Raw genomic sequence first — 14,038 nt, 5'->3', positions numbered from 1 at the left:
TGGAGGTACGGAACAAGAAATGAATGCATCAGTTGGATTTGTAATTTCAGTGGTATGACTCATCATCGCGCAGACAAAAGTGGATATGAATGTAAGAGTTCTCTCACTGTTATAGAGTTGCTGAGTTGTCCGATTCTGTGCTCCAGCGTCTCTCTCTCCTGCCGCAGCTCGGTGCTCCATGTCTTCAGGCGATCTTTCTCTCCCTCTTTAGCTGCAGGGAAACGAGTGTATGTTTAAATAACTACAGAAAGAACAGGTTGTGCTCTGGAAGTCAAAATCTCATTCATTTTTCCCCCACAGAGAAATCGATTTTTAATAATTCTGTAGAACCCTTTTGAAACAGATCTAGCATGAGAGCCGAGGTTATTAATCAATTGTGGAGGCTTTTGTTTGAGGAACTTTTGACACATTTAAGATACATGTTCTTGAAAGAGCTAGGTTTTATAGCATATTTACTTCAAGTGCTTCAATCTCTTCATATTTAAAAGTAGGCTGCTTTCTACGGAGCCTTATTTGAGTTTTTATTCCAACATTTTGAATATCATTAAAGGTAGTTGTGAAAGTCGAAGCAAATCACGAGACAAATATAATAATATTAATAAAATCTAATAACATTATCATCTTGATAAGCAAATAGCATATTATACTTCTGTCCTTGTGTGTCTTGTTGTACTGTATTTCAGAAAAGTACATTGTACTACCATTATTTATTTGATTACATCATTTGCAACACTTTGAAAGCTGTAGCTGGTGTAGTTCATAAAGAGATGTTAAGTGCACAGGCTACAACTTGCATCTTTTCTCCTGATTTTCATATACTTCTCTGCTGTTCTTAAAGTGTGCAATGTCGTGGTTCATCTCAGAGCTGGTTGGTTTGGTTCATGGCAAGAGTTAAGTTTTTCCAAAGATCAGAGATTTACTGATGCACTTCATAAGAAACTCATAACAAGAGACCTCTAGACAGCATCATTAGTTATATGTGAAACTCCTTACCTGCTTTATAGGAGATGTAGGAATGGACAATAGCCAGAGTCCCTGGCCACTCAATGGCATCTTCCTTCTGCAGAATCTGAAGAAAACGAGAACAACTCAATGATACTGAAATACACAATTCGTCACAGTCTGCATTGCATTCAAAGTTAAACACACAAAAACATAAACGTACATAAACACACAAAAACATAAACTTTAATGTGGAAATTAATTTATAATAGTGAAATTAAATGAAGTGGAAAGAAATGAGGCTAGCTAAACTTGCAAAAAATCTTGATGGAAATTTCTGGCTATTAATATTTGGAATAAATATTAGGTCCTGCATCAATTTCTTCCAACTTGAGGGGTCTTAAGCAGCAGAACTGTGGGCTCACGCCTCTGGCTTTGGCGTTTTAGGCAGAGCTGCATGACGCCCAGATTATTAGCAAGCATCACACACGAGACGCTGCCCACTGCAGCCACTAAATCTGACTCCTCAGTCAAAACCTCATGCTTGTAGTCTCCATTCCATCTAAACTTAGCTTATATGTAAATAGAACGTTTTTGGTTGGTTTGAGTAAAATAGCGGCATCTTTGTCTTCAATTTCATCAAATGATGCCCTGAAATAACAATGCTATTCATATTAAAAGTCTATATTGAATGAACATAAGTTAAGTAAGACTAGTGACAAAAGTGAAATGTGACATGGCATGGTACGAAAAATGAAATGAATGACAGTGAGAGTGAACGACAATGAAAGTCTTAATGCACCTCTTCTACCACTAGATGTCGCTGGTGAGCACGGCGAACACTGGGATAGGGAAGTCTGAATTTATCTTAGTAACTGTAGTGGACCATCACAGCTACTTACATCCCCTGCTGAGCTGGGGCTGGGTGAGGGTGAATGAGATGGAAGGGTGAGTGAAAGGGCAGGGGAGAATGGGCTGCCCGCGGTGGGCCGCTGGAGGTCTGGGGAGGCAGAATGATGGCTGCTGGTGGTTGGGGGGAGGGGCCCCCGCTCCACAATACTGCAGTTTTTAGAAAGGCGACCTGGGTGAGATGAAACAAAGGACAAACAAAACACAAAAGGAAAGAAAAAGAAAAGAAAAGGAAAAGGAAGACGAAACTTTGGTGTAGCGTACCTCTGACAAGCTGTCCTCATTGGCTAGAGTAGCAGGAGCAGGCGGGGGTGGTGTGATGGTGGTTGGGAGGGAGAGAGCAACGTTAGATCACAAAAGGAAGCATTGCATGCTGGGTAACAACACATTCTGCAAAAGCTGGCCTCAGATCAGTTGATAAAGGCAGAAGGCATTATTTTTAGGCAGATGGGGATAAGAAATGCCAATAACAAACAACGATCAGAGGGCAATGATTCAAAGAAGCTTATCAGGCATCAAGAAGCTTATTTCATCCACAGCTAACACAGATGCTGTCAAATGTTACGACGAGTCTGTAAGTGAATATGCAGCATCACATATCAACAGAAATGTCACGTTCATGTGTGCACTGAGCATTAACAGAACAAGTCCTTTATCATCAACTACTCATAGCACTGTTACATTACATTATCTTTGTTTCAATGTCAAATAAAACAAATAAATAATGTGTTATTGTTTTAAATGAGCTCTATTCATTTTACACATAGAGCCAAGTCAAGAGCTAAATTCAACTAAACAATATAGGCAATAAACATGACCTGGTCCTAAATGTGTTACAGATCTATTTAAGAAATAGCTTCTCAACAAACACTACTACTGGTGAAGGAGGCTTTTAATCAGCCTTCAAACAAATATATTAACAACAGGTTTTAAATGAGACGGGGACTTCTGAATCCAAAAATATCAAAAAGCATAATTTTGAATTTTAATCAAAAAGCTTAATTTTGGCTATACTGCAAGTTATTCTGATTCTGTCCTCATTCAAATTGATACTCACTTTACTCTACGACAGATAATTGACTCAAGCAAGCCACATCTTTAACTTTTGTGCACACAGCTTCAGTTCTTTCAGGATTTAACTTGCAGGGATAGTTTACTGTAAGATGAAAACTAATTTGCTCACCCTTATGGAAGTCAGTGTTAATACTCTAGGTTTTTATTATACAGACAAGAACAATAAAAACGAAATATCTTATAGAAAGTCAGTCAGTTATAAAGTTTGGAATAACATTAGGGTGTGTAATTAAGTCAATACAAGTATTAGTGGCACACTATTGATGCTGTATTGTCGCACCTTTAGGATGTGCACAACTCGCCTGATGGTAAATCTATAAAGCAGGCTGTGTACATTGTCTGAGTCTTTTACTAATGTACACACTTTTACAGCAGCCTGAAGACAGTCATTATCCCACTTAACACACTGCAGGGTCATTTCTTTCTGCCTCACACATGCACTCCAGAGAGCCTGTAAGCACATTACATAATCAAACAGTCATTACTGCTGAATGTGTGCTTGTGTGAGACAGAGGGAGACTGACTGATGGAAATAAAGCAGAGTGGACCAGTTCACGAGGAGAGGTGTAAAAAACAGGGCTTAGAGAACTGAATGATAACTGGCTTGTGATTTTTAGAGCAATAAAACTAGACAACTCATTGTCAAAATAACAAAATGTTTATTTTTGTTACCTTGAAAAATTCAAGCAAAATGCCATAATTTCAGTGAAACAACAAGACTTCTTTCACTATAACCCCGTCCCTTTCATGCAATCCACTGCAAACTCCCATTCAGATCTGACTCCAAACAACAACCAATGCATGAACCAAGTCTCCCCCCTATTTAGATTGTTTTTATTTTGATAATCTATTACACTCGGATATGTGTTACAATTGGCAGGAAAAGATCTATCTGTCGCTACATCAGTTACATCACAACATTAATGTCAGTAGGAGAAATGGTGGAGGACAAGTTAAATTCCCTGAAGAACGAAAGCAACAGTGATGATGCTTGCTTAAGCAAAAACCTTTAACAACCTGTTATATCAATGCTTGTATTTTTTCCACTAGAGTATCTAATATAAAACTCACCTCTCTTCCTGCTGGACTGGTTTATTGAACTCAGATACGACACTGAGCTCTTCTTCCGCTGAAACACAGAAGCATGCATGTACATGTAAGCATGGCTCATTCCTTTGGATATTTTCAATCTGTCTGCACTGAACTGCTCTTGATTGATGGGTGTGTATGTTTGTTACCTCTGGTTCAAACATGGCTCCACTGTATATTGGATTTGCTGTTGTTCGTCTCTTGCGTTCCTGACGCCTGCTTTGAATCTCTACCCAAGCAAAGCGGGAAAGGTCAATAGACATGCATGCACACAAACAAACCCACACACAGACACATTTCTTTCTCCTGACCTTCTAAATAGTCGCGGGTGACCAGTCCCAGAGACAACATGAAGGCCAGTTTCTGTGGAAAGAATGCATGCTATTATCTAATCAACATAATCTACATTACCACACTTATCATTATCGTCATTATAAACTGTGATATAAACGTAAATGTATTTTACCAGAGGGCTCTCCTGATGTTTGGAGGCAGGAGTGTGTGTGTTGGAGGGGGCAGGTGAAGATGGCGTATCTAAAGACTGTGGAGGTGAAGTGTGTGTAGGAGTGTCTGGAGAGATGAGCAATGAAGTCTTTGGCTCTGTCCCATATTCCACTGCGGGTATCTGAAGCAGAAACAAAGATGTTTTAATACACATAAATTCAAGTTTGTGGACATAACACTTCAGAAATCAGTCTAATATTCTGATTTGGTGCACAAGAAACATCTCATATTATCATCAATTATCGAAATCAATGGTGCTTAATATTTTTATGGAAACCATGATATATTTTTAGAAATAATAAAATAGAAATAGTTTGTCTTTAAGGTCACATTTTAATTTAACGTGTCCATGCTGAATTAGAAGGAGGCAATATTAGAAGGAGATGGACAAAGGTGGCTGCTGAGTGAACCGACTTTCCTTAAAGAAATGTTTTATGAGCTAATGAATGTTTTAGAGTAAACCTAAACACATTTCATGTGAATTCCCCTCACCGTGTTGTCAGAGCTGGGGCTGTTGTGAGGTAAGTGCTGTGTGTGTCTCTGTGCAGATGGCTGTGTTTGTGTAGATGGGGAGATCGGGACGCTTGTGTTGTTAGAGCTGTTGGGGCAGGGCAGGCCATTGAGGATCCGCATCTGCTGGACGTGACCAGAGGAAGGGAGGGCAGTGCTCAGTAACACCGGTGACTGTAAGGTGTGCACAGAAACCTGACCAGCAGCAGGAGACAAAGACGCTGGAGGTTTTGGTCTGACCTGCTCACATATACACAGGAAAAAGAGAAGAATTATTTGTGGAATGACTGGAGAAATTAAAAGGTGGACCTGAGCAGTGAAAAAATGACTGAGGTACTGTATCAGAAAAGTGATGCTTTACCCAGCAGTTTAACACAGCAGCACAGAAAGAGGTTCCCTACATTACTACGACACATTACTACTAACACCAGCTCCACTCCAATATAAAGTTGCCTATGTATTAACTATTATTTTATATTATAAATATTTCAATAAAATGTTTAATTATTTGTTATGGATAACCTTATCTTTTAGTTTGCATCCATCAAGTTCTGAATAAAGATAGAAAATAAAACATGAAGTACTTTAAGTATGTAATTTATTAAATTATAAAAAATAAAATAAAAACACTTTGCATCATTTAATATATGAAACATTTTTCAATAAATTTCCAACTAAAATTATAATATTATATAAATTACTATGTGACTATGGTTTTTATGTGATATACACTAAAGTTTGAGGTCAGTAAGATAAAAAAAAAATACTTTTAAAGATATTTAGAATGTTAAAACGATTCTCATTTTAAATAAACACTGTTCTTTTGAACCATTTATAAAATAAACTAAATGGACTAATGTGACACTGAAGACTGGAGTAATGGCTGCTGAGAATTCAGCTTTACCATTGAAAGAAAAAACTAAATTGTAATATGTAGAAAACAATTTAAAAAACATTTGTTAAAAATCTTATCAACCCCAGACTTTAAAAATTACTATGTGATGCACGATTTATATCATCCAACCCTTGCATATATGCATGCACACAACAGCACAGAATACTGCTGGAGAGAGATCAGGGTTAAGGTTCAGTTTACTGTAGGGTCAAAAGCAACAGCCAAAGCAAGGATTGCAAACATCACCACTATGTAAGCACAAAGAAATTAATTGCAGAGCAAGAAGACAGGGTGGAGCATGAAGAAAATATCACACAGAAAAGTAACACCTGCAGCTGAAAAAAAAAAAAAACATAAGACACATAGATGCACACACTAACACTCAGCAGTGAGGGGTTTTGACTAGTCCAGCCAGGCAGTAGGGTGTGAAGGGTTTGTGTGGAAACAAACCTGTGGTAGAGTTGTCTGTCTGGCTGGAGGAACAAACTGAGGGACTTTGATTGGTTGGGAGGCAGCTTGCACCTGTGACAAGACCGCCCATTTAGACACCCTTACTTCACTAACCTGTCCAACACACATCCTACAACAAAGACCTTTAGCTATTTAACCACAAATAGAGAAAGATGCAATGCAATCTAAAATCTAAAGGAAGCAGCCGTGAGCTCTTGGGATCTATATTAAAACCGATTTTGCCTCCCAATTCACATGCCGTTTGCAAAACAAGTGGGAATTAGAAAACAAATCTCTTCTTGTTCTACAACAAGAGGGCCAAAACAGCTTGAGAAATACTTACAACAACAGTGCTGTTGGGTATGACTCGCAGTGGCTCTGCTCCCTGATTGGTCGTTTGGATGACCGGCTGGAAGTTTACTGGGGACTTCTGAGGGTCTGAGCTAGGAGGGCTTGCCAGGAGTGTGCTGCCGAGGGTTGTGACCACGGTGAAAGTAGGTGCTGGTGTCATGATGATAGGTGAGGTGTGTGTGGCAGCTCTCAGCACCAGAGGTAGAGTCTTTGAAGCAATGACAGGAGCCACAGAGCTCTACAGGGTCACAAACACATACACTGCTGTAAAGAGGTTTCTTCTTTCTTTTATAGGTTAGGTCTTCTTACTGAACCTAAGGCTCTGCAGACTATTCTGGCCACTCTTCTTATAATGAAAGACAAAAAAAAAAAAGCCACTGAGATAATGTCACTGAAGCTACCATGAGTATAACTGCTCTATTTTGACTTAATGATACACAAGAAAAAAAAAAAAAAAAAAAAAAAAACATTCAAAAGTTTGGGAACCCTTGTTTGTTCTGAACAGTTAAACTGAACACTGTTCTTCAGAAAAATCCTTCAGGTCCTGCAGATTGTTCCGTTTTCCATCTTCTTTTGCATATTTGAACCCTTTCCAGCAGTGACTGTATGATTTTGAGATACATCTTTCCACACGGAGGACAATTGGGGGATTCAAACACAAATATTAAAAAACGTTTAAACATTCACTGATGCTCCAGAAGGAAACAAGATGCATTAAGAGCTGGGGGGTGAAAACTTTTGAACAGGATGAAGATGGCCATTTTTCTTATTTTGTTGAAATATATATTTTTCCCATTTAGTACTGCCCTTCAGAAGCAACAGAAGATACTTGTATGTTTCCAGCAAATACAAACACAAATAAAGTACAATTTACCTTGATTTTTAATTTCCAAAAGTTTTCACCCCCGGTTCTTAAAGGTGCTGTAGGGAACTTTTGTAAAAAAAATATTTTTTACATATTTATTAAACCTGTCATTATGTCCTGACAGTAGAATATGAGACAGATAATCTGTGAAAAAATCAAGCTCCTCTGGCTCCTCCCAATGGTCCTATTGCCATTTGCACAAACTCCAACTTTGTTTGTGTTCAAAATGTAGAAAAATATATATAATAAGAGAGTACACAATGAATCAATTTTCCAAACCGTGTTTTTAGCTTGTCCTGAATCACTAGGGTGCACCTATAATAAATGTTTATATTCGGACTATTTTAGATTGCTTCGGGGGTACCGCGGTGGAGTAACCCAGTACCTTTGTGATTCTTCATAGACATAAACAGAGAGAAGTAGTTCCGGCTACAATGTTCTTCCGCAAGACGCAAGCAGTTCTGTTTATTAACCGCTAAAGCGTCAAAAGTTCCCTACCGCAGCTTTAATGCATCTTGTTTCCTTCTGGAGCATTAGTGAATGTTTGAACCTTTTTTAACATTTGTGTTTGAGTCCCTCAGTTGTCCTCTGTGTGAAAAGATGGATCTCAACATCATAAAGTCACTGCTAGAAAGAGTGCAAATATCCAAAAGATGCTGGAAAACTGAAGATTCTGCAGGACTGCAGATTTTTCTGAAGAACAGTGCTCAGTTTAACTTCAGAACAAACAAGGGACTCATGACCAAAACAAACAACCAGTCGTGGATCATCCAGGTAACCACACACAGTATTAAGAAAAAGGGTCTTGTGGACTAAATGTAAACATCTAACTCAGGACAGTACTAAATCAAAAATAACATGCATTTAGTATGATCTCTGTTATTTTGTTAAAATTATTCACATTTTCACAGATTCCGCAAGGGGTTTCCAAACTTTCGCATGACACTGTATCTAAAAAGAAAGTTGACATATGTCAGAACTTTCAGTATTTTTTAGCAAATACTTAAATACATAAATACTCAGTCTCCTCTAGTTACCATTTAGTAAGACGTAAATAAGCATATACACATCCCTAAGATGTAAACTGTGCATGTGCACAAAGTATTTTTGAATCTGATGTCTGACTATTGATTGAATTATTTTAAGTCTACACCACTCCAATTTAATTTGGATTTGGGTTATTTGGATGGAGTTCGGATGTTTACATAAAGGTTTTTCAGTCCAATTAAGCCAAATCAATTTGATTTCTCGGATGTGTGTAAATGTAGCTATCAAGTCTCACAAGATCAGTTTGATTCATAAATGAATAATTCAGACCGCTGACTCAAAACAGCCAATTCAAAAAACGACTTCTCTCATTGACTTTCATGAATATGCCAAAGAGAGTTAGGGTAGATCTCAAGTGGATAACAAAAATTAAACTTCTTCACACAATGTATAATATGGCTTCAGGAGTCATATGGACCACTTTTATGGTGCCCCTGTTTGAAGCTTGAAAGCTTCCATGCTTAGCCTAACTACATAGAAAAGCATAACCAAAACGATATTCCAAAATTTCTCATAATATTTCTATGAACCATTTTTATTAGACTTTTAGTGTGTGCTTATCATTTTGGAGCTTGACAGCCCAGGTCTTCATTCCTTTTGTGATCCCAGAAAGAAAGTCTGTCAAACGGGTGTGGAACAACATAGCTTGACGTCACTGCGTTGCTGTGCAGATGGAGGGCAGCAAGTGATTTTCTACATAGGAAGCACAATCACAAACTCAAAATGCATGTTTTGTGTCGTTTATGGTTGCTCAAATCGATCAAACAGAGAAACCACAAGGAGCTTTTATAGTGTACCAAAAGGTGTTGTTCACAAGTAGGAAAAAAACGCAGGAAAAGTGGCTTGTAAACCTGCGTCTGCAATCGGGAGCAGAGTGAGATAATGCTCATTTGTGAAAATGGTTAAGCTATTAATAAAATATTAAGATATAATAAAGATATATTTAAATCTATACATTAACTCTGCCAACTGTCACTCACTCATTCACTCACTGCTAAATGCCACAGACACAATGTAAATAAGAGTTTCATTGTGCAGTTTAGAGAGCTCCGTTGATAAGAACAGAACATTGGGAGATTGTGAAAAACTGAGTGAGTGACAGCTTTTTAGTGATTATATAGAAGCATATAAATTAGGATTCACTTTCGAAATAGTTGTTTGCAATCAAGGTTAGTTGGATCATGTCTAAGGATCATATCCAACATATGTTGTGATTTTCTGTTTATACCTTTGTCTTGTAATAGTGTCTAAACCAGTACAGTACGGACCTCCATTACATCAGTTGTGCTTTTCACTTCCTGCCCTCCATCTGAGTCATCAGAAACACATTACTGCAAACAAGCTATTTTTAGTTTTGTGTGAAGTAAACCTTTAAATGTTCAGCAAAAACAAGGTAATGACTTTTTAGAGAGGTCCTGTGTGAAGTCCTGCTGTACTGCTTCTTGTGTGTTGTGTGTGTACCTGTGGAGCAGTGAGGCTGGCAGCAGGCAGAGGCGTCTGTGTCTGCGTGATGAGCAAGGTAGATGTTTGCCCATCGGCTTGTAGTGTCTGCAGCTTCATATCTTCCTGTTTGACCAGTAGATCTCTCCTTAACTGCTCCACCACCTTTTTCTGAGGGAGAGAGAGAGAACAAAGGCATGTTCATTTATTGTGTGTTCTGTCACTTGAACCTGCAATGAAATCTCCCTAACTCACACCCTCTCTTTCTGTCTGCTGTTGATAAGCGAGTTTGTGATGTTGGATTTGGCCTCATTTGCACTGACAGCAAGAGGGAACATGGAGTCCCTTACAGCTGAACATCACTCTGTCTTTGTCACTTTCTGTCTCAGGCAGGGGGCCGACAGTATCCTGCTTTCTAAAACATCTTAAGTGTCAAAAAAAAGCATTATGGCATAACAGGAACATTTATCAGTAATATATTACCATTAGCATCAGCTGTGACTATGAACAATGTTTGTTACTACTGAAAGGAAAGGTATGTCACTACGTTTGCTTCTTCAAATCAAGCGTATCCTCAGTAATTAACAAAATTAATAAAATTGCCAGAATAGAATTTAAATGTAAATAAAACTAAATTTAAAACAAGCCCCAAATCAAATAAATAAATAACACAAATAAAATAAATCTCCATTTCTCTTTCCATTTAAAATGAGAGACAACCACTGCATTTTAATGAAGATCCAAACAAAGATGCTGTATACATTCAACATGAGCAGTTTTTAATCTAAATTAGGTTGTATAATTAAGAAATTTGAAGCAAAAACAGAATGGTTTGACTTTTTAAAAAACTATACATAAAAATATTTGCATGCAACAGCAGACGAGCTGAATGAGATGCAGATTCACTCTCTGACAGCAGGTGGCGCTTAAAGCGTTTCCTTGTTTCGCTGTAAACAAAGCAGCGCTGCACTTATGAACTTTAATATGCATTATACAGAGGCAAGATGAAAAGAAAAAACAACCATCTAAACTTTTATAAAGACAGTTCCCCTCAGACATGCATTCATATAAACACCTACCCTTAAATGAACCGTGTTTGTCAACTCAACCGATTTGAATCGTCACATATTTGAATCGATTTTCAACTGGCTCACGGTTAATCGTTACATCCCCAATCAAATCTTATTTAGATTGTTTCAGTGTTTTGTGTCTGTTTGAATCTATTAATTGTATGAACGAAAACAGTTAAGCATTCTTCCAATATATCTTGTTCAATATATCAAATATTTATATGAATTTTTATTTTTTGGTGCGCTTTCCCTTTAAGAGTCAATGGCAGATGGATAAGTCGTGAGGAAACACCATTAATTATACAATTCTATTTGGTGCTGCCAGTAGCACAGTAATTCACCTACGGTTAAAATGTTCATCTGTTCCCATTTACAATACAATCAAAATGTATTTTCTATTTTAGAAAGGTTCCCACAAAAGAACTAGACCATTAGCATTTACAAGAACACACTTAAATTTGCATAATAAGCTCAAAAGAGTTATGAAAAACATTTTCAAAACAGACATGTTTTAATGACGTGTAGTAGCTTCTTTACAAATTAACAATCATATTAAGATGAATGGGACAGAAATGGAAGTTGCTTGTAGAGGAATGAAAAATAAACAAACAATTTGCATATTGCACACTTATTGAAGTCCCTTATAACTGTGCAAATAAGAACCTCTTCTGAGAAAAAAGACTGTGATTCTAAATGGCGGACACGATCATTCCTCACATACCTCGAATGCAATTTATTTGAAGCCATTCACTGTCCTTGTTACAGGCTTCAAAAAACTTGCACATACATTCACACACATGAGCATGTGTACACAAAGCAACATTAAAAAAGTATGGATCCATAACACTCATAAATAGAGGACAGAAGGACGGAGATATCAAAAGTTTCAGATGGCTGTAAGAGTGCCTGGCTTTACTCAATGCAGCTTCCTTGTTTGTGTTCAGCTGAGTGTGAGCTGATTCTGTAACCAGTGAAGACAGAGTGACAGTTACATTAATGAATATGAACACAAGCCCAGCACAGTCCTCTCACTGATTACAGCTTTAATAGGCTTCCTCCACCATCTGTTAAACTCACACGCTCTTAGATCTGAGAGAACTCCACCTGACACAGAATGTGTGCGAGCGAGGAAGGCAGCGCATTTTGTTAAAATAAGTCTGCTGGTTGGTACATTTCTGAATGCTGAAGCTTTAAGACGGTCACAGCGATTATAGGGCTGACCTTGTGTTTTTCTGCAGAAAGACCTCAGGTGTGTGTTTTTCTCCTATTGATGGCAGCTGCTCTGTTCCTTTAAAAAGCTTTGAGACACTAATTAAAATTGCCGCTTGCAGTCTACAACGCATCTTTTCTCCATCTCCTCCACAGAACTTCGGGTTCTGTACAGTAAGCTCAGGCGAAGGACAGTACGCCATGTAATCATCCCCAGACATTAATCATCAGTTATTGAAATGTCAAATGAAAGGGGAGAGAATAGATTTGAGCGTGTGTGTGTGTTGGCAAATTGTTCATTTGGCAACACAAAACCACAGCACACAAATCACACCACAAATGTTCAGCACAATACAACACAGAACAACGGCATGATGCAGAACCTAAGAAGATCGGCTCGTTTTCTTGAGACACACGACGGGATAAAGACTTTCAGACCCCAGGTAATTGAACTGATCAAGACACACGTGTAGCTCGTAGAGAACACTGATACGGCAGCAGGGGTTCTCTCAGAGAGCAGCTCTCACCTGCCGCTCACTCAGCGCTGTGATCTTGGCCTGCAGGTCACGGAGCTGCAGCTTCAGATCTGCATTCTGTACAAAAACACACACACTCCTCCCTGATACACTAGTCCAGCGGCCGGTATATGAGAGCGTATCGATCAAACAGTAACAGACACATTCAGTGAGGGAGACGCACCTGTGGATCTTGCTTCATCTGGCTCACGAGTTTCTGCAAGAAAGAGAGAGCAAGTTTTAGCATTGTCATGAGTAGAAAAAAACAGCCCGATGCAGTGACATCTAGAGGACAAAGAAGGTACTACAGCTGCAACAATTAAAGGGGTCATTTGATGCGATTTCAAGTTTTCCTTTCTCTTTGGAGTGTTACAAGCTCTTGGTGCATGAAGAAGATCTGTAAAGTTGCAAAGTTGCAAATACTGAAGTCTCAAATCCAAAGAGATATTCTTTAACAAAGTTAAGACTCCGCCACGCCCCCCTAAAACAGCTCGTTCAAACACACCCCACATATCTATGTCACTATGTGGAAATATTTGCGTAATGCCACCTAAATTTTCATGCAAAGAAAGAAGGCGTGGTTTCAGTAACTGCAGTTAGTGTTGAAGCAGTCATGTCAGGGAGATGATGTGTGTATCTAGGCAAAAGCACTTTATTTGGCCTTCCAGAAGGCACACATTTAGGAATCTATAAGATTACTTACAACAGAACAGCAACACATTTTATGGACAACTGTTTTGGACACTAGGAGAGGAGGTCAGTCTGACTTTGCTACGATAATATGCCGCTTCTGAATCAGCTGTAAGTATTTTTTGTTATTAGTTTAAGTATTTGCTATTGACTGTTCAAATGCGGAGTTTTGCACGTTGCGTGTGTGTGAGAGAAAAAGAGAGAGAGAGAGAGAGAGAGATGATCACAGTGGAGTCATCTGTTTTAACAGTCTGTGGCTTGTTTACTGCAAACACATACAAGCTTCATCACTGTGTCTGTCATGTGACTCTGTTCCCCTTTCAGGCTTGAACTGATGGTAAAACTCAGGAGATTATTAACTGTCTTTACATTTATTTAGAAATGATGGAAAGGGGTGTTACATTTCTGACGAGTGCTTGCGGTGTTCGGCCAATCACAATGCACTGGGTCAGTTGGCCAATCAGAGCCGACTGTGCTT

At 38.4% G+C, this 14,038-nt stretch overlaps 1 protein-coding gene across 6 annotated transcripts in view; it reads right to left on the bottom strand.

The window, feature by feature from the left end:
* Window positions 1–14,038, bottom strand: part of LOC113051456 (PHD finger protein 21A-like) — a 30,007-nt gene that overhangs the window by 3,338 nt on the left and 12,631 nt on the right. For 2 of the 6 annotated variants that reach the window (XM_026215219.1, XM_026215220.1), the window contains 13 exons: window positions 13,055–13,087; window positions 12,883–12,948; window positions 10,098–10,247; window positions 6,717–6,962; window positions 6,374–6,445; window positions 5,011–5,268; window positions 4,481–4,639; window positions 4,326–4,377; window positions 4,164–4,243; window positions 3,997–4,054; window positions 2,116–2,138; window positions 994–1,069; window positions 108–211 (listed from right to left, as the gene is read on the bottom strand). In XM_026215219.1, the coding sequence (XP_026071004.1) occupies window positions 108–211; window positions 994–1,069; window positions 2,116–2,138; window positions 3,997–4,054; window positions 4,164–4,243; window positions 4,326–4,377; window positions 4,481–4,639; window positions 5,011–5,268; window positions 6,374–6,445; window positions 6,717–6,962; window positions 10,098–10,247; window positions 12,883–12,948; window positions 13,055–13,087 (1,377 nt within the window). The remainder of the gene's footprint in view (window positions 1–107; window positions 212–993; window positions 1,070–2,115; window positions 2,139–3,996; window positions 4,055–4,163; window positions 4,244–4,325; window positions 4,378–4,480; window positions 4,640–5,010; window positions 5,269–6,373; window positions 6,446–6,716; window positions 6,963–10,097; window positions 10,248–12,882; window positions 12,949–13,054; window positions 13,088–14,038) is intronic. The other 4 variants (XM_026215221.1, XM_026215223.1, XM_026215222.1 and 1 more) reach the window with 3 other exon arrangements.

The sequence above is a fragment of the Carassius auratus genome, chromosome 32 (assembly GCF_003368295.1).
Source record: "Carassius auratus strain Wakin chromosome 32, ASM336829v1, whole genome shotgun sequence".
Taxonomy (NCBI): Eukaryota; Metazoa; Chordata; class Actinopteri; order Cypriniformes; family Cyprinidae; genus Carassius; species Carassius auratus.
The sequence above is the reverse complement of the archived record's forward strand: the minus strand, read 5'-3'. Positions and strand labels throughout refer to the sequence as shown.